The 24,777-nt window shown below is 36.5% G+C and overlaps 2 protein-coding genes across 4 annotated transcripts; one reads left to right on the plus strand and one right to left on the minus strand.

Moving 5' to 3' along the window:
• Positions 1-76: 76 nt before the first annotated feature.
• Positions 77-13,096, minus strand: LOC131787634 (SH2 domain-containing protein 4B). Of its 2 annotated transcripts, none has more exons than XM_066161444.1 (9): positions 13,052-13,096; positions 8,339-8,498; positions 6,669-6,869; positions 6,150-6,257; positions 4,658-4,842; positions 3,523-3,870; positions 2,596-3,029; positions 2,108-2,289; positions 77-1,699 (listed from the first exon to the last, which is right to left on the minus strand). In XM_066161444.1, exons 3-9 carry the CDS (start codon positions 6,850-6,852, stop codon positions 1,350-1,352), a joined length of 1,791 nt encoding a protein of 596 aa, XP_066017541.1. In that variant the 5' UTR covers positions 6,853-6,869; positions 8,339-8,498; positions 13,052-13,096; the 3' UTR covers positions 77-1,349. The 2 variants fall into 2 exon arrangements, with proteins under 2 accessions (XP_066017541.1, XP_058960702.1); XM_059104719.2 differs by having other exon boundaries at positions 12,964-13,096.
• Positions 13,097-14,339: 1,243 nt separating this feature from the next.
• Positions 14,340-24,600, plus strand: LOC131787633 (cyclin-dependent kinase-like 2). 2 transcript variants are annotated; one of them, XM_059104717.2, is made up of 11 exons: positions 14,340-15,282; positions 17,271-17,465; positions 18,165-18,255; positions 18,554-18,644; positions 19,272-19,384; positions 20,083-20,222; positions 21,029-21,253; positions 21,759-22,360; positions 22,736-23,016; positions 23,473-23,606; positions 24,113-24,600. In XM_059104717.2, exons 1-11 carry the CDS (start codon positions 15,115-15,117, stop codon positions 24,170-24,172), a joined length of 2,100 nt encoding a protein of 699 aa, XP_058960700.2. In that variant the 5' UTR covers positions 14,340-15,114; the 3' UTR covers positions 24,173-24,600. The 2 variants fall into 2 exon arrangements, with proteins under 2 accessions (XP_058960700.2, XP_058960701.2); XM_059104718.2 differs by having other exon boundaries at positions 23,494-23,606.
• Positions 24,601-24,777: the final 177 nt, after the last annotated feature.

Genomic DNA, 24,777 nt, shown 5'->3' on the forward strand with positions numbered 1-24,777 from the left:
CACAAAAGCGGAAGTCAACAAACATTTGCGCGTCATGATACCTGGGTCCACATGATAACAACGAAGGAGTACACTATTCATTTTTTACAGATTCTCTTTATTTATTATTCAGGGCTATGAAATACTTCGTTCCCGGTTGGATAACAGCGATTTCGTTGAGAAATCATCAGGAAAGATTTCAGTTTAAATCCGTAATTATTGGCGCAAAGTTGTTACCCCAATAAAGAGGGTGAAGGAAAGATTATCCTCTAACTAAAAAGTACCTTGACCTTTAAACCACAGGCTTATCAAATCAGTTTCTCTGCTGTAAAAAAGTTTCAACAAAGAAAAATAAAATAATCTGAAAATACAGAGTAAGTTGACCTTGTCAGTGAGAACTAATTGCAATACGAGGTCACTACGTATTTCAAACATGGGCGTTGTAAAATCAAATCTGATTATAAAATTAAGATTTTTTTCCAATCCAATTGAATATCGCAATATCACATCATCTCTTTTTCTTAACGAAAATCGGTGAGTTTCACATGTTTAAGTTTATTTCTTTTAAAGCTATGTATTTGACTTTTGCGTGCACATCAAAATAGTTTCGGTTCCCTTGCAATTGCAACAATATTCACGCCGCAGGTCTGATTAATGTTACAGTTCAGCTCAACTGGAATCATTATAAAACGAATTTTCAAAGATCTATTGTGCTCTTTCAATTGAGCATAATTTCAGGGATTTTTCGTTAATTTCCTAATAAATTTTTTAGCTATAAAGGTTATAATTTGGCATATTTGCTTCATTTTCAAAAGTTCTCACCGCTCCATTTAGATGCAAATGGGGCTTAATGATATTGTTTGCTTGTTTTTTTTTACAATTTACTTCGGTTGATATTAAATAGAAAGCAAAAGAGAGGAATCATAAAATGACTCTCAACTAAACAATAATCACTTACAACTATTGTCTTTCTGCTAATGAAGAAATTAAGGATACAACAAACCACTGAACGCAAACACCCATCCGTTTCAAAAATTTTCAAGGAAGGAGGCCCCAATTTCCATACCTCTTTCTGAGTGGAAAAAAGCTCAGGGGAATTTAAATTTCATAGTGACCACTGAAACACAATTAGTGCATGGCTAAAGAAGGTAAGCTAAGCAAGGAAAATAAATTTTGAACCACCCCGTGAAAAGTTATTGTGATTTAATGCAAATAACTAACAATAGCTAAATGTAGGGAGAAGTGTAAGGTGTTCACCGCTGACACACTGTCGGCAACATAACCATGTTTGGTTGGCTTTTAAACAACCTGTTGTCCCTTCTACATGCACCATGGATGCTCTCCCCATACATCTCTTGATTGGTTGACAATTAAAATTTTGTGGAGAAAGAATCAGACTTCTGTGTAGGAGGAAGAAGCTCTTGATAATCCGGGGGATTGCAGTCCTGACCACAAGGGATTTTCAAAAGTTCTTGTCCCACTCCAGTGATTGGTCTCTGTTTATGAAATTCCACTAAATCTTTGAGAGTTTCATGAGCGATCTGATTGTGGCCAAAAAACTGGTAAGTGTTTTCACTGGTGTCGACCAGATAATGCTTGCAGCGCTCCGGTGCACGGTAAGTTATAGTATAACCCCAAACTCTCTCGCTCACGCGAACCAAAAACGACCCCGGTGGTTTATTGACGAGCAAATTTTCAGCATCCTGTCGGGAGATTATTCCTGAAAAAGAAAAAAAAAAAAAGAAGATACATCACAGGTTGGTCTACTTTGCGACTGGCAAATAACTTTTCCTTCACACACTAGTAGTCGACAACATCTCAGCTTATGTAAACTGACTGTTTGATGTCTTATTATTATTCCCGAAGATAGTAACTGAAATCCCACAAACAAATAGTGAAAAAAGTAAAATATGAAGTAGTTCTAAAGTGTTCTGCCCAGCGAGAATAGTTAGACTCCCACACAGTCTATGTGCAGACAGTAACTGAAGTCACACAAACAAAATATTGAAAAAAAGTAAAGTATAAAGTAGTTGTAATTGTTCTGCCCAGCGATAATAGTTACAGACTCCCACACAGTCTATGGTCACCTGCTTTAAGTATTTACACATCCCAAAGCTCCGATTCTCACCGTGAAAATAAGGTAGTATCTGATCGCCGTCGTAACAAATTCTCTTAGCTAGCTCTTCTTGCCGAAACCACTCGATAACGTTCTTTTTACTTTTTGGTTTGACGCTCCTTCTTGGCCTGAGAGGAGTAGTATTGCTTGGCGGAGGAGGTCTGGGGGGAGCCGCAGGTTTGACATCACTGGGTCTGTGGATTTAAACAACAATATTTAACACATAACAACAACAGCAATTCAGTCATAACGAGTCATTTCTTTCAACATTTTTGGCTTTGGTCATCCTTTACACAAGGTATTCACTTAAGAATTCTCTTCGCTTTGTAATTATCCGGAAATGAGCACTTAGGCTACTTCTAAATCCAAGGAAATCTAATGTGTAAGAGGCGCGTTAAATAGAGGAACAGTCTCCCATAATGATATGTACGGAGATCTGACTAACACAGCCACAGTATATACTGAAGGACACTTACAACCTGGAGACACCATACGCATACCTTGAGGGTACGGGTGGCGGTGGTCTCTGTGGTTTTGCACTAACTGATTTCCTTCGTGTCGGCTCAATCATGCTTCTCCTCTTTGCCTCCTCTCGCTCTCTTAAGACTTCCCTCCGCGCTACACTAACAGAGCTTCTCCTTCGGTTTTCTTCATCGTCAGCTTTCTTTTGTTGTTCCTTCCATGCTGCCTCCTCTTTTTGCATTTGATCGTCCTCTTTCTTTTTTAGCGCCTCTCGTGCCTTTCTCAAGCTCGCATATATCTCTTGTGCTCGTTTAGATTCATTTTCCAACAGTTCCTTATCTCGGCGTTCTTTCTCTGCCTTTCTTTGTTGTAAGCGCTCTATCACCTCTCTTTGTTTTTTCTCTGCTTCCTTTTGTTGTTCTTCTACCCTTCGTTTCTCTTCTTCCAGTTTTCGAGCTTTTTCAAGCGCTTCCTACAACACGATAAAACAAAAGTTCAAATTCCATCGAGCACTTAGCTTTGATTCAGCAAAGACTACACAGATTCCCCCATAACTCAAGATCAAAGTAAACAGCTTGCGTCAAAGAATCAAAGCTGAAACGATTGTCACGCAAAACTGTGTTGCTACATAATAAGGGTTTTGGTTTTCTTTAAGGCACGTTAAATACACAACTCAAAAATGCTCGGTGCGCTCATCAAATCGCACCTTTGGGGGGTTGGAGAGAATTTGACCTTGTCGTTTCAAGACGAAGGGCTTTTGAGTCGGATTGTCTGGTGAAGTTGATGCGTAGGTAATCACTTGTGGCTTGAAAATGCGTAACGACTTTCATTAAAAAAAAATGGGAAATGAATGGAAGGAGTTCCAAAAAGTAATACTGTACGTTTCTTCCCTAGGGAAAGGTATTTGACTGTGAATTCAAATATCAAACATAGTAACAATTTAAAACCAAAAGAAATCTTGTCACCTGCTCTTGCTTCTTTCTTCTTGCCTCCTCCAAAGCTCTTTCCCTTGCTTTTCTCTCTTCTTCAGCTCTTCTTTCAGCCTCTTCTGCTTTCTTTCGAGCGAGTTCTTCCTCTTGCTTTCTTTTCTCCAATTCAATTCTTCTCTTCTCTTCTTCGGCTTTTCGTTTTTCTTCAACTGCCTTCCATTTCTCTCTTGCCTCAGCTTGTCTCTTTTCCTCCTCCTCCTTTTTCCTTCTTTCCTCTGCTCTCCTGCGTTCTTCCTCTTCTCTTTTCTTTCTCTCCTCTTCTTGACGTTTCCTTTCCTCCTCCTTCCTCAGTTCTTCCGCTTTTTTAGCAGCTAGTCTTGCTTCCTGTTGCATCAACATGAAATAAATCACTTCGTTTGGTCTAAAACAGGCAAATGTTTCCCGAGCGATGCTTCTTATTTCCCTCAAAAAAAAAACAAAAAAAAAACAGGGTACTTATTGACGACAAATAAAATTGCATCCAAAAAAACCCCCTTTCCTAAACAACGTGTCCATAAAATGCGACTGTAATTTAAAAGTGGTGGTTCTTCAAGGAAAAGAGTTCTTAAAGAAGCTTAAACATACAGTAATCAACGAATATGGAAGCGATCCACGCAGTTATGAACATACTGAAGTGGTAGAGAAAATACGGCCTGAAAAAATTCAGGCCCGTACGGGATTTGAACCTTTGACCTCGGTGAAACCGGTTTTGCAGAGGTCATGGGTCATGGGCAGAGGTCATGGGTTCAAATCCCGCACGGGCCTTAAATTTTTTTTAGGCCCTGTTTTCACTTCTACTTCAGTAGTGTTCAGAAGTGCGAGGATCACTTCCATATTCGTTTCTTCAACCGCAGTTCACATACATGATTTTCATGTATGTACAGTCATTTATACAGTAACCAATTGTGCATATAAATAAGCATCAGCCTTAATATTCTCCCAAAGCCAACCCAAGATTACGAATTACCAAAAAGATCCTGCAACTCATTTGATAAAAAAGGACTGCAAAGTACGAAAAAAAAGATGAAAGCCAAGAACAAGTGAGCTGACGAAACATAACTACATGCTATGAAAACATACTATAAGTAGACTTCGCAAAGTTATTAAACCCTGAGTTTGCATCTTTCCTGACCTCTTCAAGTCTTTTCTTTTCAGCTTCTCTTGCAGCCGCTTCCCTGGCCAACCTCGCCTCTTCTTCCTTCAGTTTCCTTTCTTCCTCCTGCCTCTCAAGTTCCTTTCTTTTTATTTCTTCCATTTCTTTATGTGCAAGTTCTTTTGCCTTCTTTTCATCTTCAGCCAGAGCTTCTAATTCCTTCTCTAAAAAATTATTGATAGTGACATTATTTGAGCTGAAAGTACAGAGCAGTTTGAAATAAAATAATCCTTGCTTTTTATCACTTCCCAATAGCCTGCGCAAGTAGCATGAGTTAAGAGTGCGTTTCACTGAAGGAGATGAGAATGAATTAAGAAGTTTTTATTACTCATGAGAAATCTGCTAATTGTCACCAAAGACAATTTTCAGGGAATCCGGTCATTTCGATACAAAGTCGTTTCGATATAAATCAAAGTCGATTCGTTACTCATGTAAAGTCGATTCGATACAAACTCACGTTACTTCAAGTCATTTCGGTACAGAATACTACACTATACATAAATGACCAAACGAACCAAACGAACCTTTAAAGACATACTCACTAGAGCAAATACAAACCTCCGTTGTAAATAAAACAAACCTTCACCTCCATACCTCTGGAAAGTCCCAGGTTCCTCCTAATCTGCCTTCCTCACCGCCCATCGGACATAAAGCTTTTCTTTTTGGGCGAGGGGAAACCGAGTTGTACAACTCGGTCGATTGAGTCGTGGGGAAACTGGAAATTACAACAACGTCGATCGATCGAATTGGGTCGAATTTGAGCTAATTTGTTGAATAGAAAATAACAAATTACCACACAGATCAAAGACAAAAACTAACATTTATACTGAACTTTTCTCGAGCTTACTTCTGTATCGAAACAACTTCAGTTTGTATCAAATCAACTTTACATGTGTAACGAATAGACTTTGACTTGTATCGAAACGACTTGAATTGAAACGACTTTGTATCGAAACGACCGTGAACCATTTTTAGGCTAAGCATTCCAGCCAACAATGTATAAACCTTCCAAGCTTTCACTTTTTGTTTGTAAAAGTATTCTTAACTAAAATTCTGAACATCTCAGTGTAAACCTCTTTGTTTCTCTTCCAATTCTTGAGCTAAGGAAGCCATCCCAATTTTGGGAACTAGGTAAATTGAAAGTATTGAACTGTGTTAGAAAATATATCGTAGCCAGCTATAAGAAAGAACAGTTACAAGACAGGTACAACTGTATTGTCCCTTTTAGGTAACCAGCCCTTCACAAAAAAATGGTCAGTAAAAATGCAAACCTGATGAAGTAGCTGACTCTCTTACCTGTTCACAACTTCTTCAGGTTCAAAAATTTCAGTTTACACAAATAGTAAAAACTCTACTCCTCAAAGCAACCTCTACAGTCAGCAATGCTTCTATTTCTTTTAAAAACAAGCTGTTGTTCCAAACAAGCCAAGTTTTGTATATATTAAGCAGGGAAGCATATTAATTCACTTACTCTTCAAAACTGCCTCAAAATCTTGTTTGTCATCATCATCTTCTCCTAGTACCCAAACCCATGGATTTCCATCAACAGCAATCAAAAATTCTACACATTTTGCATTTGCTGGGGGAGGGAAATCAAATTAATCAATTATGATAACAAATTATTACTTTATAGTGACTTGTAGGAAGCAGTATTGAGATTATGTTATTTTATTACTTTTCCCTAAAGCTGCACATCAAAATGCTTGCTTTAAAGCTTTACTCTGTCTCCTGAGAAAAGACACTTCTTATAAAAATTCTCTGTGGCATTTGCTATGACTTTTTTATGCATTGTAACAATGGTGTGTTTAGTTTGTTTGACAGGATGAGTGAACTTCATGTTCAAGTCAAGCACAACATAACCCTGCCATACTTCCACTGCACTCATTTGACCGCAATGTACAAATACACACATAAGGACACCCATATCTCCTCTCACCCCCCCCCCCACCCTTCTCAGGAAAAACCACTGCAAGTCCAAGTAGAAACTTACCTTTCTGTGGACGTGGTTTTGGTGGATTCATTGCTTCTTTCTTTTCCAGTTCATCTTCTCGTAAACGCCATCGTCGCACTTGCTCCTCTCGCATTTTTACAAAAAGAATTTGCTTCTGTTCTTCTGGAAGCTCAGCCAGCAGCTCAGGATCTACGTACATATCGCGCAGAATTTGGGCCAACATGGTGATCAATAGTGTCACTGATGAAAGAAGAGATTGAAATTTTAAAAGAGGCATTAACTAAAGGAAAATATTCCAACAATAATAGCACATCCTAGCATATAAAACTTAGTTCCCTTCAACTTGTAACTTTTAAAACTTAAACAGTGAAAAAAGAAAAAAAGAAAAAAAGGTTTAAGCAAGTGTAGTTCTGGGAGTCTTAAGGGGGTAAAGAAGGAAAAGGGAAGGATTCATTAAAAAAAAAAGCAAGGCATGTAAGCCTTATGACTCTGCTTGGTTATCTGAATGAACTGCAATTGAAGTTATAAATAGATATGCATTTGCAAAAATTCCAGCTATAAAAATCAACCACCAGTAAATGAGCATAAAAGGATTTGAAAAGACAAATGACTTTACATAGTTATTGTACTAATGCTCAAAGAACAATTATTCCAAAAATTATGCTCAAATTTCTTCCTATAAATAAGATCTCTGAAGGAAAACAAAAGCCATGCAATGCTGTCAAATGATGTAAAATGGAACTTCAAGAAAAAATTCTTCATATCACCTGATGATAAATATAGCTTTCCATCAGTCATCTGACAGTCCCTCAAGTATTTTTTCATTAATTATCCAATCAAAGCAACAGATGTAGCAGTCTGTTTACAAACCCTCCATCTAATCCCCCAGGATCAAAGAAATAATTAATCAACCATCTTTGGAGCTCTTTGAAGAAAATTTATTCTTTGTTTCTCACAAAGCTACAACTTGCTATTAGATAAGAATCAAATAAAATATTGTTGCCATGCCAATTAACAGCCCATCATTGGAACTCACCATGTGTTAAAGTGGTTAAAATCGCCATGTGATTGTCACACTTTGTCTGGCAATGTTAAACTCTTAAACACCCGCAAACCAAATTCATTGATAGGAAGCCTTGACTAAGCTCCAAAACATTTTTCTCTGGATTAATTGGAATGTTTTTCTTTTAACAAGTTCAGCTTTTCTATATGCAATTACGCAATGTGGATTAAGGCTCACACAGATTACAGATGAGTTTAAAGTCTCAAAAGTTTTCTTGTATAATTCCTTGATTTTAATTAGTGCCCATCCTAAAATTATGCCAGATGGTTCATTTCAATTCCTTGCACTTTGGAAAACTGATAATAAGTACATGTATATGATTTTGTTTTTTGGTTTTTTCTCCCGACTGCAGTTGCTCAAGTTGTACTTACATATACACCTTTTTTAGCATGAGACAGTTATGAAGTCACATGTAAACCCTTACTTTTTTAAATACATTTATTTATGTAACTTCTCACTTCTTAAATAAATCATAAAAATAAAAGATAAAAATTGCAGTCACACCATCAGTTGTTTTACCAACTTGAGAGTAAATGAGACAAAAGAGGGAAGAAAAGATGTTTGCTGCTACATCCATTTCCCAAAATTATAACTATTGTGAGATAACTAAAATTGAATAAAAAGTAAGAGCATAGACATTACTCACAATTCAATCAATCGTTTGTTCTTTAAGGAGCATTCCAATATACAGGAAGATGATCGAGATAAAACTCAGCACAAAGGAAAGAACAGCGAAGACAATGATGCAACAGATCACATTATTATGCATTCCTGGTGTCCATTACAACTTGACTATATCCTGATTTCTGGAAGAAAACAACAAAAAAAAGGGTTAAACATTCAATCATTTCCATCAATACATTTCATATTTATTTAAATTGATGCCAAGAGTTCTGTGACCTTCTAACTAAATCAATTTAAATTTTGAAAATAAATTATGCCATCAGCTTTAAAGAATTACTGTGCTCAAGGCAGGTGAAATAGCTTTTGTTATTCAGTTTATACTTGTGCATGCTGCAGTTCAATTTCAACACTGGTTTAACATTCTTCTCCTTTTCTTTCTTTATGTGATGATGTATCAATGAAATACCGGAAATACAAATTTAACCAAACGGTAGTTGCCATGAAGCAAAAGAAGGAAAATCTTGACAATATGAGAAACTTTCCTGGCCAACATAGATGCAAATTCACTCAACATAAAAAATTTTAATGACAAATGTACATTACTGATTGAATTAATTAAAACATAACAAAAGGAACTATCAATCCAGTTATTTCTCACAAGAATAGATAACAGAAAAAGTCAGCAAAATATGTCACTTTCAGCTTCAAATTACACAGAGCACATCTGCAGATTATGGAGACAGAAGATTTGAGTGACTGTTATGTTAATGAGCAATTAAGCCTCACATATTTAAAATGAACTTCTATAATTATCATTATGTGATTAGTTCCTTGTGGGACATTTTGTTTTCACTAAAATTGTTTTCTCTCCCAAAAATTAAAAAAGGGTCTTACCCATTATTATGAACATAAATGATATGAAGCAGATTCCCTCCTAAAACTACAGTTAAATGTATCTATAGACAAAACAAGTCCTGCTCCCAGTGACTTTCCCCTGTTACAGAATTGTAGACACTTCATGCAGTCCCAAAATTTTTTTAAAATAGTTTTCCTCTCATTATTTGGGTCATTTGGACATACTCAAAGAAAAATGTAATTAGGACATTCAAGAAGTTTAAAATTTGTACTGGACAGTATTTTTACCTTTATGTTGTCATTACATGCCCAACTATCACAGTAAATGTTAACCAATGATTAAAGGAAAGAGGTTATCTTAAAATACATTTTATAGCAGAAAAAATCGTGAACTGCACTTTTAAACCAAAAACAACATCATTTTAACTGACTTGTACTAATTAGGGCTATACCAACTAAGGACGCCAAATGGCAGTCCTAAAGGTGTTCCCCAGACTCCTTCCCATGACGGGTTTCAGTGTGTTAAACCCTACCCTTAGGGAAATTCTGGTTTTGACTTGTAACCCGCTGATTTTGGTTTTGACTTGAGCCCATTAGTAACCATTAACACGGTCACCAATGAGCCAAAACAAATTGGCCGTTTTAACGGGGTGGCCATATTACAAGGGCAGGATCAAATTTCTTGATCACCTTGCAAGTTGCCTAGGCAGATGTGTCAATATTTATTTCCTTTATTATGTTTGCAATAAAAACAGGGAGGGGTGTAGCTTATTTGTAAACAAATCAGCTCTTTGGTTAGTACAGGGCAGAGATCAATCACATCAACATGTAACAGGCATTTTGGTTTTCTAGATTAAGTGCTAGTGGCTGCATTAATGGGGTGAAATTAAAAAGGATTCTCCTGTTTGGGATTTTAAAATGTGGCTGTTGGCTGTATTAACATGTGACCATATCAACAGGGGATTTTTAGAAGAAAATGTATGGAAATTTTTCCAGACCATAAAAAGGTGGCCATAATAATAATAATTACAGTTCTATAATGTAGACCTCTTTATGGATATATTCAGTTGTACTTTGCAATATTGTTGAAGTAAAATTATGTTAAAAGCAACAAAAAACAAACCATTTGAAGGCTAAATTAAAAAAATGAGTTTTAACAGCAGTCTTGAAAGTGTCCAATGTCTTTATGTTGCAAATTGTCAAAGGTAACGCATTCCAAAGATATAGTGCACTGACTGGAATGCATGATCGTCAAGGGTTGGATGGGTCTTAGTACTAGGTAACTTGCAAAACAATTAAATAATTAGGAGCTAGACCACATAAACACTTAAATGTCAAAAGTAGAATCTTAAACTTTATACAGTAACTAATTGGGAACCAATGAAGTTGAAAAAGCAATGGTCTAACATGACAGAATCTTGGTGTTCCTGTGACAATGACAACCTTCGTAATAACGAAGGTGACCATTTTATCAAGGTGGCTATAAGGGAGGGTTGCACTGTAATTATAAATATAACCCTCCTTTGGGTGAATTGGGATGCAATTGATTCTCACAACATGATTATGCTTTCACAATATTCATTTGCATTTGAATTGCATGCTGGAAAAACTGTTACATGAAAGTAAAAAACAATTGAAGTTAACTCAAAAGATTTCGCAGCACACTCTTCATTATCTAATGCTCTTTTCACAAATGTTTTTCCTACAACCAAGTTTCTGTTTATTCAGTTAGGGAATTTGTTTTTGATACTTGTAATATAGCTTCTTCCAGTTTTCTGTAAACCTTTTTGGGAAGACTTGTCTACCTCTAGGTTTCTTTGATATTGAAAAACACCATGAACACTATTAGCCAACACATTAGTCTGCATGCCATTCACAAAACATCCTAAAGTCCAAAGATATAATCTGTCAATCTCCACAAGGTTTTGATTGGTTAAAGGAACAGTGTAACTTGACTCTGTGGAAACCTGAAATGTATCAACTGAAAACACTTGTTTCACTTTTCATGATTGGAGTTAAAACTCTAACTGTCCAATTCAAGGCTGAAATACAGTCAATTCTCTGCTAGTACACAACACTGGAAGAGGACACCCAGGGATTTCAAAACAAACTGGTGACTGCTGGAGTTCTGCTGGCTTCTTGATAACAAGTTGCTGGTTACTTTAGACAAAATAATTACCTTCTGGTCCTTAATGAATTTTTCACCGTTTCCTACTGTTGCAGAGTCTGACTCCTATTTCAAAACATTTTGAAACCCCTCTTTAAGGTTTTCCAGATACAAGATTTTGTAATTTTTCAAGTTTCATTTTCTATTAACTTTTTCTCTGTGGTACTTTCTTTTAATTTTTCACATTATCATTTAACACAGGCCCTCTTTGGCACTCATTAATTCTAGTGGAAATTGCAAATCATAATCACTGGTTTATAGGCTGGATATTATTTCTAAGCTTATCTTGTAGATTTCATGAAGATGTACATTTGGTTTGGTCTCTAAAAATAAGTAACTGGTGATTTATCATAATGTAAAAACAAACAAATCAAACTACTATCCCTCCCTCTTACCACCAGAGCAACAACAAAACATCAAACTGATCCATTGCAACAAGAGATATTGTTGATCAGACAATTTAATGAACATTGATCTGGGACATTCATTTTTTTTTATCTTGGGTTGAACAAAATAATTTAAAAAGCCATCTACCGCATAGACTGAAATAAACATTTGCAACTTCCCTAAACAAGAATATTTTTTTCCTTCATTTATCCAATGTGTAGGCTAAAATGTCATGAAATTAATTTGTTTACTCCAAAGTGCACCCAATCAGAAAACCCATGTTGAGAATATTTAAAACCCAATAAAGCTATAACTCAATTTTGAAGCTTTAAATGTCTATAAATTATTTACAGGTTGTAGAGACTGGTTCAATGCAAAACCGCTAATAATCAAATTTCGTGATGTCAATTCAACTTTACCAAACCCTATCGGGCAGAATAATCAAACATGATTTTCAATTTTGTAGTATATTTCGAAAGTTTTCTAATGATTAAGCTGAAGAGTGTACTAGCTAGATACAGTACATATTCCACAACGACAAAATACATTGATGATAGGTCAACATATTTGCTTATTTGTACCTTGTAGTAATTCACTTTGAATAATAGCTGACACAGGCGTGACTTGATAAAAAGAAGCTGTTCGCACATTCTTACACTAAAAGAAACTTTTATTGGTATTAAAGCTACAGTAAAACCCTTGCTAACGATTCGAAGTTGAACTCGTGAGGTGTATCAAATCTAAACAAGCCGAACGCCGTAAGATCATAACGATCATATCACATCCCTACAGAAGGTGGCACAAAAGTCATTTGTCATAACCAACAATTTACTTGATAGAAAAGAAATGAACGCAGCAAAGCTTCTTATACTATCAGAAGCACTAGATTGATTTGGAAACATGAGCCAAAATTAGCAAGATTTCAACAAAGCTATATACTCAGCCAGGTAAGGAATTTTGAAGAAACTGAAACGTAACCGAGCTGGAATTGACCGCTAGTGGAATACAAAAGAATTACCAGCGGTACAATAACATACTGAAGAAGTCAAAGAAGAAGAGTAAGTGCGAACATATGTTACTATAATTATCTCCAAAAACGATCAATCGCTCGTCGTAATTGGAGCATATATCGTAATAGGAGCACGAAGGCGAACTAAAATGCTCGAAAGCAGCCATTTCCTTTCGAAGTTAACGGCATTTTCTACTTGTAAAGGCATGCACATGATCAAAACTCCTACCTGTGAAGTTTGGAAACCCAGCCAGATAAAATAACATGGAATTAATACGGCTAATTTCCCTTTACGTCTACGATCTTAGCTCACAGACCTTTAAATTTAACTTCCTTGGACAAGAATCGGCCACCATCCCCCGGGGCACTCCAATAATCAGATCTCACAACAATACCTTACTAATTGTGTTCTCTACCAATCATAACTCGGCTTTTCTCATTTGCGAAAGGAAGCAAAATAAGAGAAATCTGGGAAGAAATGTGCATCATAAGTTTCAAACCCCTAAAAGATGATATTCTCGTCTGAAGACTCATTAAGAGGCAGAAAAAAAAAAGATATTTACTTCTGCTCTCCATAGTGAGTACTCCGTATAGCAATCAAATGACTATATATAAATATGAAATAGGTTGAAAGCATGAAGCAGGGGCACACGTAATGGGTTGAAACATGAAAGTGGCATGCTGCAGACACACAGCAACGGACATAGGTTTCTACCGATAAAAAAACCTTGTAGAAGGAAAAATTAAACTGACTAACATCAAGACAACATGAACGCAACTTTTAAGACCTATTTGGGCTTCATCCTATCTTGACCTTGTATGCATCGAACATGATGGCTTTGGGTTCTCTAATGATAACATGTAGATACATATGAAGGATATGGAAACTGCCTTTTGATGTAGTACATCTTTTTTCTCATTTTATTTATGAATTAAATTGACTATGTATTTTTTGTTATCAAGGACCCAATGTTGCTATAATTATTGCCTTGTTACGCATGCACATTCTGTGGCTGAAACACTACTTTAAAACTTGAAACCTTTTTTTCTCTGCAAACGATTAACATGTTAAAAAAAACTAAACCTTCGTGAGCCTCCTTTATAGCGTGAGATGGAAAATGATTCATCCTTTCATCAGCGAATGAAAAGTTGGAGCCTTAAAATTTCATCTGAGATCACGGAGGATCGAAGGCTTTTTTTTCTTCTATTATATTCCTTTCTTTTTCAGCATAAATCGATAGATGGCGATTCTTGCGAAGATCTTAACCGTTATCTTCCTTTTTGTAATTGAACTGCTAAAATGAGAGAGTTTAGCGATTAACTTTTGAATAAAATGTTCGCCGGGAAACCAAATACTTTTCCGCCGGTTTCTAGTTACTCGTGCGACGGATTATCCCAGGAAAGTTGAATAAAACAGTGTTCTTGGGAAGGGACATCAAATATTATGAATCGTTATTCAATAGAATTAACTTCGAGCATTGGGAACCATCCGTAAAAACTCTTACATAATTATTTCATTTTCGCCGGAACCTAAAGAAAGGAGTCTGGCAACGAGTAGGTGATAAACAATGTTGTTACTATGGCTACACTGTAAAAAGAGCCATTTTATAGGGTCATGTCGAGAAAACTTGTTACACTTCGTAATGGCGGAAAGGTTCTGATCTGTATAGAACACTGCTCATATTCTTCACTGTTTTGATATTGCTCATAACTTTTGTTCAAGCTTGGTAGTGCCTCAGAGTGGATAAGGAATTTACTAATAAGTGATCACCAGAAAGGTTGTTCAGAGAGTGGATCAGCCCAGAACTACTTCGATTAAGTATTTTTTTGGTACATGTGTAAACCTTCGCTTTGATTTGGAGTGTAATAAGTTCCAAAGAAAGTAGCTTCTGTGGAAAGAAAACTTCGGTATTGCCAGTTGGATGTGGATTGTCTTAGAAAGAGAATATTACTGAGCTAGCGTTGAAGTGATACTGCCAAAGGAGGTCTTAGTAGGAGAAATCGATTGCACATCCCTCGCATTGTTTTGCATTGTTTGATGCTTCACTGCAGCTGTAAGGCTACGTTATAGTTTTAACTTTCAAGTGGAACATGGATCAGTTTGAGAGAGGAACACTAAGCGCTTAAAGTATCAAGGATTAAATGTCGGCCTGTAAGAGCGTGATATAGACAAGTTGACCAGAAAAGGCTTCTTTCGATTTTGTTTAATTTATCGAACTCTGGGCGCCCAGCGGTAGTAAGCTTGTTTCAATTTTATTCGCATTGTCCTCCTAAGACAGGTTTAGAATGCTCATTTTCTTCTCTACCTTCGCCAAATTTTGCTAAGATATATAACTGAACATCCAGTCGATCGTGCATGGCAATAACTTGATTTTACTCGATGGAAAAGTACGAGAATCTTGGCTTGGTTGGGGAAGGATCGTACGGCATGGTGATGAAATGCAAACACAAAGAATCCAACCAACTTGTGGCTATCAAGAAATTTATCGAGTCTGAAGATGATAAAATGGTAAAGAAAATAGCATTGAGAGAAGTTAGAATGCTGAAGGTAAGTTGTGGCCATTTGTTTGAGGTGCTTTATCTGTTTGCATGTTTACAGTATATTGACACACTGTGTGACATCTGTTTGAATAGAACGTGTACATGTATATTTAGGGTTATAATTTACGGTAAGATGCAACGATTCCTACTGTCAACTGTTCGCTGTATTCAGCGCCAAAAGTTTTTTTAATCTCTTTTATTTCAAACTGTGATGCGGCTGAAACTTTGTGAAAAAGGCCGTCTTTATTTTCGCTAACTAACGATTAAATTTGGTTGCAAATTTCGGAAATTCAATTATGATGCAAGACAACTGTTGGTAAAATTTCCTCACAGCCCCATACCGTTGTAAAACAAATCTATTTTCCCAATAGCAATGTATTATTTTTGTCATTGTTTTCTCTATCCAAGAACTGAATGCATAGTGTTGTCTGGGTCTGTGCGGAAATTTTACCCAATTGTTTAGTTTTTACCTAACTTGAATATTTGTAAATAAACTTCAAGCCAAAATTCCGGGGATAATGTTGGAAAAATAGTGGTGTTGTCGCTATCGTGATCCATTTAATAGGTTCTTGGCGTCTTCAACTAATTTTGTAAATTTGTAAATGATCACATTTCTTCTGTGGCTGTTAAAGTGGAATAATAAATAGTGCAACATCTCAACTAAAAAACTTCCGATGAATTTCCGTTTCCTCTCTTCTTATTGAGAATGTGGCCAATTTAAGATATGAGATATCGCTCTCTTCAATCTTTATACTTGTAAATCCTTGCTTAGTTTGCTGTTCTTATAAACTTAATACACAGTACTTGATCTGTGTTGGGACAGTTTAATTTGTTGTGCATTATAAACACCTTAAAATATATTAATGGCAAGTTGTAAGAGAAGAAGGTGGTAATTTTATCTACTGGCTATATCAGGTAATCAATGTGCACTCTGTAATTTGTCAGTTGATTTAATTTTCCCTTTTTCTTCAGTATTTGCAATAACATGTGAAATATCTTATCTTATTAAATATTATATATTATATAATGTACTCAATAAATTATCTCATTCCTGTTGGTCAGTGACAATTGTCTCTGCTTGGTTTACCTGCTGGTAAATAATGGTTAGTGGTAAATAATTTATTCAAAGGAACATGCACATATTTCTTGAATCTTAAAAAGGTTATTGAGAAATGTAGGCATTGAACATTCAAGGTAGCTGCAGAAAGTGGTTTTTGAAAATAAGTCTAATGAACTAAAAATTACTTGAATAATCCTTGTGCATTTTGCTTTTTGTGGTTTGTCTTGCTGTTTTGAAAAATTTCCAAATTGCACTATTAAGGGGGATAGTAATATGATAACATTCTCAAGATGGCTAGTGTTGTAACTGAACCAGGACAAGTCACAAGAGATGTTACTTTTACGAGTGTCTCACACTTGTCCATCAGTTTGAAAACCGTGAGGGTTTTGGTGGAAGGTTTAAGGACCTACACAACACTATAACGTAGTGCTTATGGCCTTTCTAGAAAGAAGGTACAGCAGGCACATAACAAGTGCCTATATCTACCAATCTACAATTGTTGATAATCCATCTTTTCCCCTCAAAATGTGATTTTATTAGGTGTTTGTTGTCACTAATTGTAAATAGAACTTTTAGAGCCATTTTATTAAACAATTTTTATTGAACAGAATCATCAGGTGAACAAAACAGCTGAACAATTTATGTACTGCTGTAGTGCCATGAACTGTTTGATATCATTCTTGCCAAGTCTAACCCTTTATATGCCAGTTTTCAAACTCAAAAGAAAATTTTTAAGGTTTAAGTACATGTATATTTACCATAGTTATATTTTCCTATTTTTAGCCTTGAAATAAGGATCCTCCTTCCCCCTTATGCACCTTTAAAGCATGCATTATGTGTTTCAATTGTAAATTGAGCTTGTTAGGGATGTTGAAGAATTTCTGTCAAAGTTATGTACTTTTTAAATGTTGAAATTTCTTGTTTTTCCTTTTCAGCAATTACGACATGACAACCTTGTTAATTTGCTTGAAGTTTTTCGTCGCAAGAAGCGACTCTTCCTTGTGTTTGAGTTTGTGGATCATACAGTTCTTGATGAACTAGAAAGATATCCTAATGGCTTAGAAGAGAATAATGTGAGGAAAGTGTTATGGCAAGTTTTGAGGGCCATTGAGTTCTGCCACCTTCATAATGTAAGTTGGCATAGTAGAACAAAAATACATTAAAGATAATGAGTATATATCACACCTTGTAATCAAACTTCATATTTTCATTACAGCATCATGACCTACATGTTTTATACCGATTGAATTTTCCATGGTACATGCTCCTCAAATGTCAGTAGGGGCCCACTGATCACTAATTATGTCCCCTTTTCACACTTTGACTCCAAAAATGATGACAGAGACAGGATAATCTGGGATTTAGATATTATGTATCAGGATATAACAATGAGACAAAGTGTTTCTTGTTAAATGATGCCAGATTTAAAATTGGCAAGAATAAGCTTGCCAATCTTTTTATCAAATAAACTGAAGTTAGGCTTTGGAACCAGGTGCAATTTTGGCCTAGATTGTTGCCCAATAGTGAAACTCATATAACTAATTCTAAATAAACTAATTACTAAGTTGAATATGATTATGATTTGCTATATTTGTAGTTCACTTCTGTAATCACCCTTAACTTGATTAATGTTAATAATCCCATCACAATTTTCATAGGTCACCTGTCTTGTCATTTACCATGGTTATAAATAAGTACATTGTAATGGCATCTTTGGTATGCACATTTACTTACAATGGTGGTATATTTGCTACTTTCTGCCCATAACTTAGTGGCCATATTGCATAATGTCATTTTGTTAAGAGGAAATTTGTGGTTTCTTTTTTTAGATCATCCATAGGGATGTAAAACCAGAGAATATTTTGGTGTCCAAGTCTGGTGTTGTGAAGCTGTGTGATTTTGGGTTTGCTAGAACTTTAGGTTTGTATAGCTAATGTTATTAATATATCTCAACTGATTAGAAATATTTTTTATTTTTCCTTTAAAATATTTTCAATCTATCGAAAATCAAATGCATTGTGTAGGATAAATGTCATATGTGTATGTACATTGCTTTACCATAAATGGAGGTAGAAAACTGTTTTCCAGTTAAAAGGGGGCTTTCATAACGACAATCTCTGGCAAACTAGACACTAGTATCTAAGATGATCAGACCACAAGAAATATAGAAAATAAGTGTCATGATGTGCATAAAACATCTGTATGTTGTTTGTTACAGCTACTGGTCCTGGTGAAGCTTATACAGATTATGTTGCCACCAGATGGTACAGAGCTCCAGAGTTACTTGTTGGAGATACAAAATACGGCAGGTAACAAGTAGAAATTTATGCTTCAGTAAGCTCCACTTCTTCCTGCACCCCCCCCCCCCCCCCAAAAAAAAAAAAAAATAATTCAAAAACATACTGCAGAAAAATAACATTACAAATGGTTGAATGCCATAATGTTGCTATTCATGTGGGATTTAGGTTGTTATAAGAAGTTTTGGTAGGTTTGAGAACAAAATGGTTTTTTCAGTTTTATATATGAACCCAACAAAATAAACCCATACTGAATATGAGTGGCGTTTTGGAGAGTCTGCAATGTATTTGGTGCCCAAGAAGTGATCCATTTGTGTCATTACAGCTCCTTTAATGTTCTTAGTTTTAATCAATACAATTTACAACTTGATAATCATTATCAGGGCCACTAAGTGGGTAAACAAATCTATTTACCAAGAGCATTTTCTCCACCCAACAATCTGAGGTCTCAACACTCTTGTTAAAACTTAGTTTGCTAGAAATAGTGACCTGTCATTTTTGCACTAAATGTGCTTAAACTTTGTTTTGTTTGTTTTTTCTTTAATACCAATGTGAACCAAACCCATCCCCCTTGAAAAAAAAAAAATTGAATAAATCTGTTTCTTCATAGGACTCTAATAAATATGTTTTCTTATACAGAGCTGTAGATGTGTGGGCAGTGGGATGCCTATTGGCAGAGATGTTAACAGGAGAACCTCTGTTTCCTGGGGACTCAGATATTGACCAACTATATCTTATCATTACAAAGATTGGTGAGTTGAGTTTGTCACTAAACACATGCTTACTCATGTTGGGTCTGATAACAATTAGTTTGAAGTAATCAATGTGTATTTCCACATTTAAATACATGCAAAATTGGATGCAACTGGCAGTGTAGACCTTCAGGGGTGGGTTACTCTTAAAAACGTAAGATTTCTTGTATGAAACAAATTAGCTTGACAGCACGCTACTGTTGGCCTCACTTTTGGTCAACAAATAAAGGAGGCACTTTGCTGGATCTGCCACTGTGATTTCCTGAAATCCTTTTTGGTGCCCCTCTGCCAATCCAGCAATTACAGCTTTCTTTATGCTCCCGTATGGAGAGAGAAAGGAGCTGCATGTCATTGTATGTCATGTATCATACGCTGACACTTCACCATGTAGAGCTCCCTAATGTACATTTCTTTTGAGGACACTGGTCAAATAAGTACCGCTATGTTAATTTCATAAAAATACACTATAGCCAATATGAACCTTGAGAGTTTGTTGAAACCTTGGTGGTTATTTTAAATTACTAACCATTTATATAATGCATTCATGTATTTCTACAGTGTATCAGAAGGTAAAGTAATGTATTGTTCAAGCCAGGTTTGCTAATAATGCATGAGGCAAGCCCGTTTACCTTCTTCATTTGAAGTGTCCCAGATAAAAGTTAGAATTTTGTTAAGCAAGGTCAAATGTATTTTTACAGGTAATCTGACAAACAGACATCGAGAAATTTTCCACAGAAATCCCTTATTTGTTGGTATGAAGTTGCCAGAAGTAAAGGAGGTGGAGCCAATCGAGAAACGATTTCATCGAGTGTCATCTGCTGCAATGGACATTCTTAAGGTGAGTTACGTTGGCATAAAGTTTTAAACACTTCAGGTCATCATGATCGTGAAAATCGTGTTCCGTTGAACTTGTCAATGTATGAACACTGGGGTAGCTTAAGCAGATATATTTTTGTGATGTTGACGGCGGCCAGAAGTTGAAAGTTCTTTACCTTGGCACTTACTACGTATCTTGTGTCTGTTACATTAAGAGTAAGAAGTAAAAACCAGGGCTTTTAAATTGAAGGTTTATCTCAAAGCGCGCCGGGCGGGTGTGAAAAAACTTTTTCGCTGAAATTCCCTTGTACTTCAATATTTGCTAACGTACAGTCGTACCTCTATCGAAGGGTACCTCTCTGCATACAATACATACAACGGCAAACAACAAGCAAAAGAGCAGGCACGTGAAAGAAGATGGGGTCAGGGAAAGTAAAACCGTTTCCCTTGTTACCATAACCACCGATTGTCACTCACCTGCTCTTTTGCTTGGTTTCTCCGACTGAGAGCCTTGACGTGTTAGCCCTAGCAGTAGAATTGAAATTGGTAGGAATGTAATCTGAACTGATAGACTCAATGTACCTTACTTGTTTTGTTTCGTTAAGTTTTTTTGGTTTCCTATTGACGTGTATTGATTGGTTTACTTACTGTTCACTAAGCATTTTCATGGTCTTCCTCTTTTCCCTCCCCCCTTCCTCCTTCCCCTTATGTGGCCACTGCAGAGTAGTTGTCCCGTATTCCCTAATGTTTAAAGGGCCTTTTAATTACTGGAAATATAATGGAAACTCTGGCTGTTACTGACGAATGCTAATTTCGTTTTTGTTCCAGCTGTGTCTCAAAATGGACCCAGCAGATAGACCAGACTGTTCAAAGCTTCTAAAACATGATCTTTTCAAGAAAGATAATTTTGGCGAGAAGTTTGCTCAGGAACTTAAAGTAAAAATAACTAAAGAAACTGCAGAAAATCCCCTACTGAGATCGCTGAATGGAAGGCATGATTCTAGAGATGAATCTGCGGAGGAAAAAGCAAAGAGGAAAAGGAGAAAGGAGAAGGTGATTGTATATCATTCTCATTAAATTGATTTTTAGTTGAAACGACCGTCATTAACCTTCCGTGTTTTAGTTGTTAGTCAGGTCTTGAGTAGTTTTTTCAAGCCATTTACTGTAGCGACTATGTTTCGAGTTATGGTGGCGCGTTGTTAGTCGAGTATTCCACAAAGGGTAAGGCTTGGTTATCGACATCGGTAATATTACTTGAAATACGGAGGTTAGCCGTAGGTAAAAAAAATCAGTTCGAGTTATTGGGATTCGCTTATGAACAATTAAAGTCAAAGGTAGATTTATGACCTTTTCAATATAATATCATAAGTGTGTAACGTGAATGGATCTCATAATACTGACTCAAGTTTATATGCTAGTGACTTTTGAATCAATAATGCAATGTTATTTTCCCAATCTTTGTGGCAAGTAGAAAAATTAAGCATCGAAAATTGAGTTCGAATGGTAAATTTAAGGTTCATATAAACTAAGGGAGCCTAACTTTGCTTTTACTGCCCAGGAACGTGAAGCGAAAGATCAACGGGACAAAGATGCGAGAGAATCCAGGGAGGCAAAGAGATTAGAAACGAGAGAAGCTCTTAAAGAACCTAAGAAACATAAGGAGTCTAAGGATCACAAGGAAACAACAGGCCTGGAGAAACAGAGCAAGAAGACTTTATTACTTCCATCGACATCACAAAGTTCTTCTGTGTTACAGCAAGAGGCAGCAGCATTACCGGTGACAAACCATCAGGTAAATTCACCGCCGCACACTCTGCATGTTACCACGGGAGCCTCCACATCAAATGTACCGACATCTTATAGTGGGACAGCAGGAGTTGCGGCTCCACCTACACCACTCGACACTTTTGTTACCGGCCTTCCTCACGGTAAACAATTGTCTCCTATACAAAGTGCTAGTACACTTAGAAATTCACCGCCCACTCAACAGGAATCGCCCGTGACAACATTGTTAAAAGGCTCGATTGGATCCGTCACGTCTTCGCAGGGAACATCGACGAAAGGTGGAAGTTCACATACAATAAGTTTATCGAAGACAAATATTGGATTGGGTGTGGTTGGACCTCGGCATGAGTCCCCACCTGGGCCGCCTCCCTTCAGGTAAATTATTTTTCTGTTTTTGCTCATCATTTCTTATTTGATCTCATGTTTGCAAAAATTGTTTTAGTCGTTACTCACCAGGTGACAAGTTGCAGCGACTGGTCTCTGCGATAAGCCGCTTAGTGTGAACTGCTTCCAAATAAGTCGCAGTAACAACTCTCTTCAACAAGTCAATAAGTCGCACAAATTCAAACCTATGTAAATTCCTGCATCTGGTCGCAACGAAAAGATTCAGCAAATGAACCGCTCAACCAAATTATCCAGATCATTTATACGATTTTCTTCTGCGCAAACAGAAGAGTAATAACGGACTTACCGGTAGCTGTAACTTGCATCATTATCATGGTTTGAGTCATCTACTGTTTATTTTTTCAGGGTTGCTAACGACAGCAAAGTGAAGAAGACTCCCCCGTCATACTCCAAAAAGAGCACAGGTCCCCCTCCAAACCACCACAGCACCACGTTATATCCCTCACCTGACTCTTATTATGAGCAAAAAACTTCAAGTAACTTCGATCTCGGCAGCCGACATGGTGAGAGGTCATCAATAGAGTCGAACTATAAAAAGAAACGTGATAAAGACAAGGAAAAAGAAAGGGAGCGGCCAAGAGGAGAGAATGAATTTCCACATCTACCTGATGTGCCAGGAGCAGAAGGTATGGAGCATAAGAACTAAGAAGTATCCGTAAATAGTCTAGTCGACCTCAAGATCCTACAGATGATGCATTCGTTTCTCAGGGCTTAGTGATGTGCTGTCAGTGGGGTTTAGTTTCTCGATGTTGGAACTTATGCGACAACTTGATCGCAAATGGTGTTCTTTAAGCAGATATTGACTGCATTCTTGTTTCTTAACTTCGATTCCTCTTCTGGTAGCATAGTGTTTTCCGATGCTCACATAACAAAACCTCGATTGAACTGAAATATCACACGAAAAAAAACTTAAATTTAACTTTACATTTCATGGATGAATGCAAATAACAGCGCGCTACTTTAAGAGGTAGTGAAACATTTTTTTACTGCTTTGTCGGTTTTCTTTTTCTAGCTGCTGTTTTATGTTCTTTAGTATTTATTAAGAGTTGCCTGTTGAAGGTTTATTTTTCTCTTACACGGAGGTTTTCATTCCAATCAATTAGCTAAGAACAGCTATAAGACTGGGAAGAGCTCGAAGAATGCGAAAACTTCAATATCGATGATGCCACACATTACAAACCTGACTCCATTCCAAAACGGCACATCACAAAGACAGGTAAGATTTAATCACATTACCAAATATAGGCTTAGGACGTGGGCATCAAAAAATGTTTATTAGCGAAACACTTGTCTTTTTGTTTGTTTTTTGTTGTTGATGTTTTTTCTTTTCATGTTTTGATGTAATAACCGTGCTCAGGAAAACTCGGATGCGTTGTGTTTTCTGACCGTCTTATTTGCAAAACTCGTGTTAGGCGGCATACCATCTTACTGCTGACTACGCGCTCCTAGACAACCAAGATCAAGTGATCATACTCTTTTCAGAATACATTCTCTGTCTCAGCTAATCAGATGACTCTCAATGACTAATACCGTATCCCAATAAACTGTTGTTTGCTGTGGACCATACGAACAGTGATATAATTCATTCGGTGGGATTTATTCATGGCCCGCCGAGTAAGCTATGCTACATCTGCTACATTCAAAATCTTCATCACTCGTATCTAAACAACAACAGTGGACACACCGACTCATTTTGTACCTATTTTGTATTCATTTCGGCAGGGTACACCACCCGGATATCACCAGGGGAACAGTCATGACTCCAATCTTCCGTCCGTATGATACACGGGAATACCCCCTTTGGTGTTCTCATACGAATTGTTATGTAGGCGATGTTATGCCGCGTTAGTTTAAATGTAAGTTAAGTTTTATTTAATCGTTATTATAGTTTTATTGTTAGAAAATAATAGCGTCTTTCAAGTAATGAAAGTCGAGTTAGATTGTTAGGAAACTTGTAAGGAAAACCAAGCATGTTTTATATATCGTTCAAAGTATTCGTCCGACATCTATCAACGCATATTTTTATTCATACACGGAAAAGAACTTAAATAACTATAAATTAATTGAACAACGTTCATTGTTAGTGTATCATTTCCACACAGTACTCGCCATACGTAACTTATTCAGAGGAATAGTACGCGCTTGTACCGTCTCGCATGTACAAGAAACGGTTACAAACCAACAATGAAATAAAATATCGAAAAACATTGTGCAAAGGTCTCTGCTCCTTCTTGAATCCTCTAAGCTTACGACATGAACAACAAAGGTCGTCTTCTTGTGAGCGATCAATACATTTATACTAAAGGAAACTTGCTCATTCAAGGGTAAGACCACAATTTACGAATACGTTTTTGAATTATTTTTGTTCTGTTAAAAAAAAAAGAAAA

This window comes from Pocillopora verrucosa, chromosome 14 (assembly GCF_036669915.1).
Source record: "Pocillopora verrucosa isolate sample1 chromosome 14, ASM3666991v2, whole genome shotgun sequence".
NCBI lineage: Eukaryota > Metazoa > Cnidaria > Anthozoa > Scleractinia > Pocilloporidae > Pocillopora > Pocillopora verrucosa.

What these genes read in the sequence shown, in the direction of transcription:
- LOC131787633 (XM_059104717.2), top strand. Translation starts at nt 15,115, where the DNA reads ATGGAAAAGTACGAGAATCTTGGCTTGGTTGGGGAAGGATCGTACGGC. An exon ending in GGAGATACAAAATACGGCAG is followed by an intron (nt 18,645 to 19,271) that starts GTAACAAGTAGA and finishes TTTCTTATACAG; the next exon opens with AGCTGTAGATGTGTGGGCAG. An exon ending in CCTGGGCCGCCTCCCTTCAG is followed by an intron (nt 22,361 to 22,735) that starts GTAAATTATTTT and finishes TTATTTTTTCAG; the next exon opens with GGTTGCTAACGACAGCAAAG.
- LOC131787634 (XM_066161444.1), bottom strand. Translation starts at nt 6,852, where the DNA reads ATGTTGGCCCAAATTCTGCGCGATATGTACGTAGATCCTGAGCTGCTG. An exon ending in TTTTGAGGCAGTTTTGAAGA is followed by an intron (nt 4,843 to 6,149) that starts GTAAGTGAATTA and finishes ATAATTTTTTAG; the next exon opens with AGAAGGAATTAGAAGCTCTG. An exon ending in CCGCCACCCGTACCCTCAAG is followed by an intron (nt 2,290 to 2,595) that starts GTATGCGTATGG and finishes TTAAATCCACAG; the next exon opens with ACCCAGTGATGTCAAACCTG.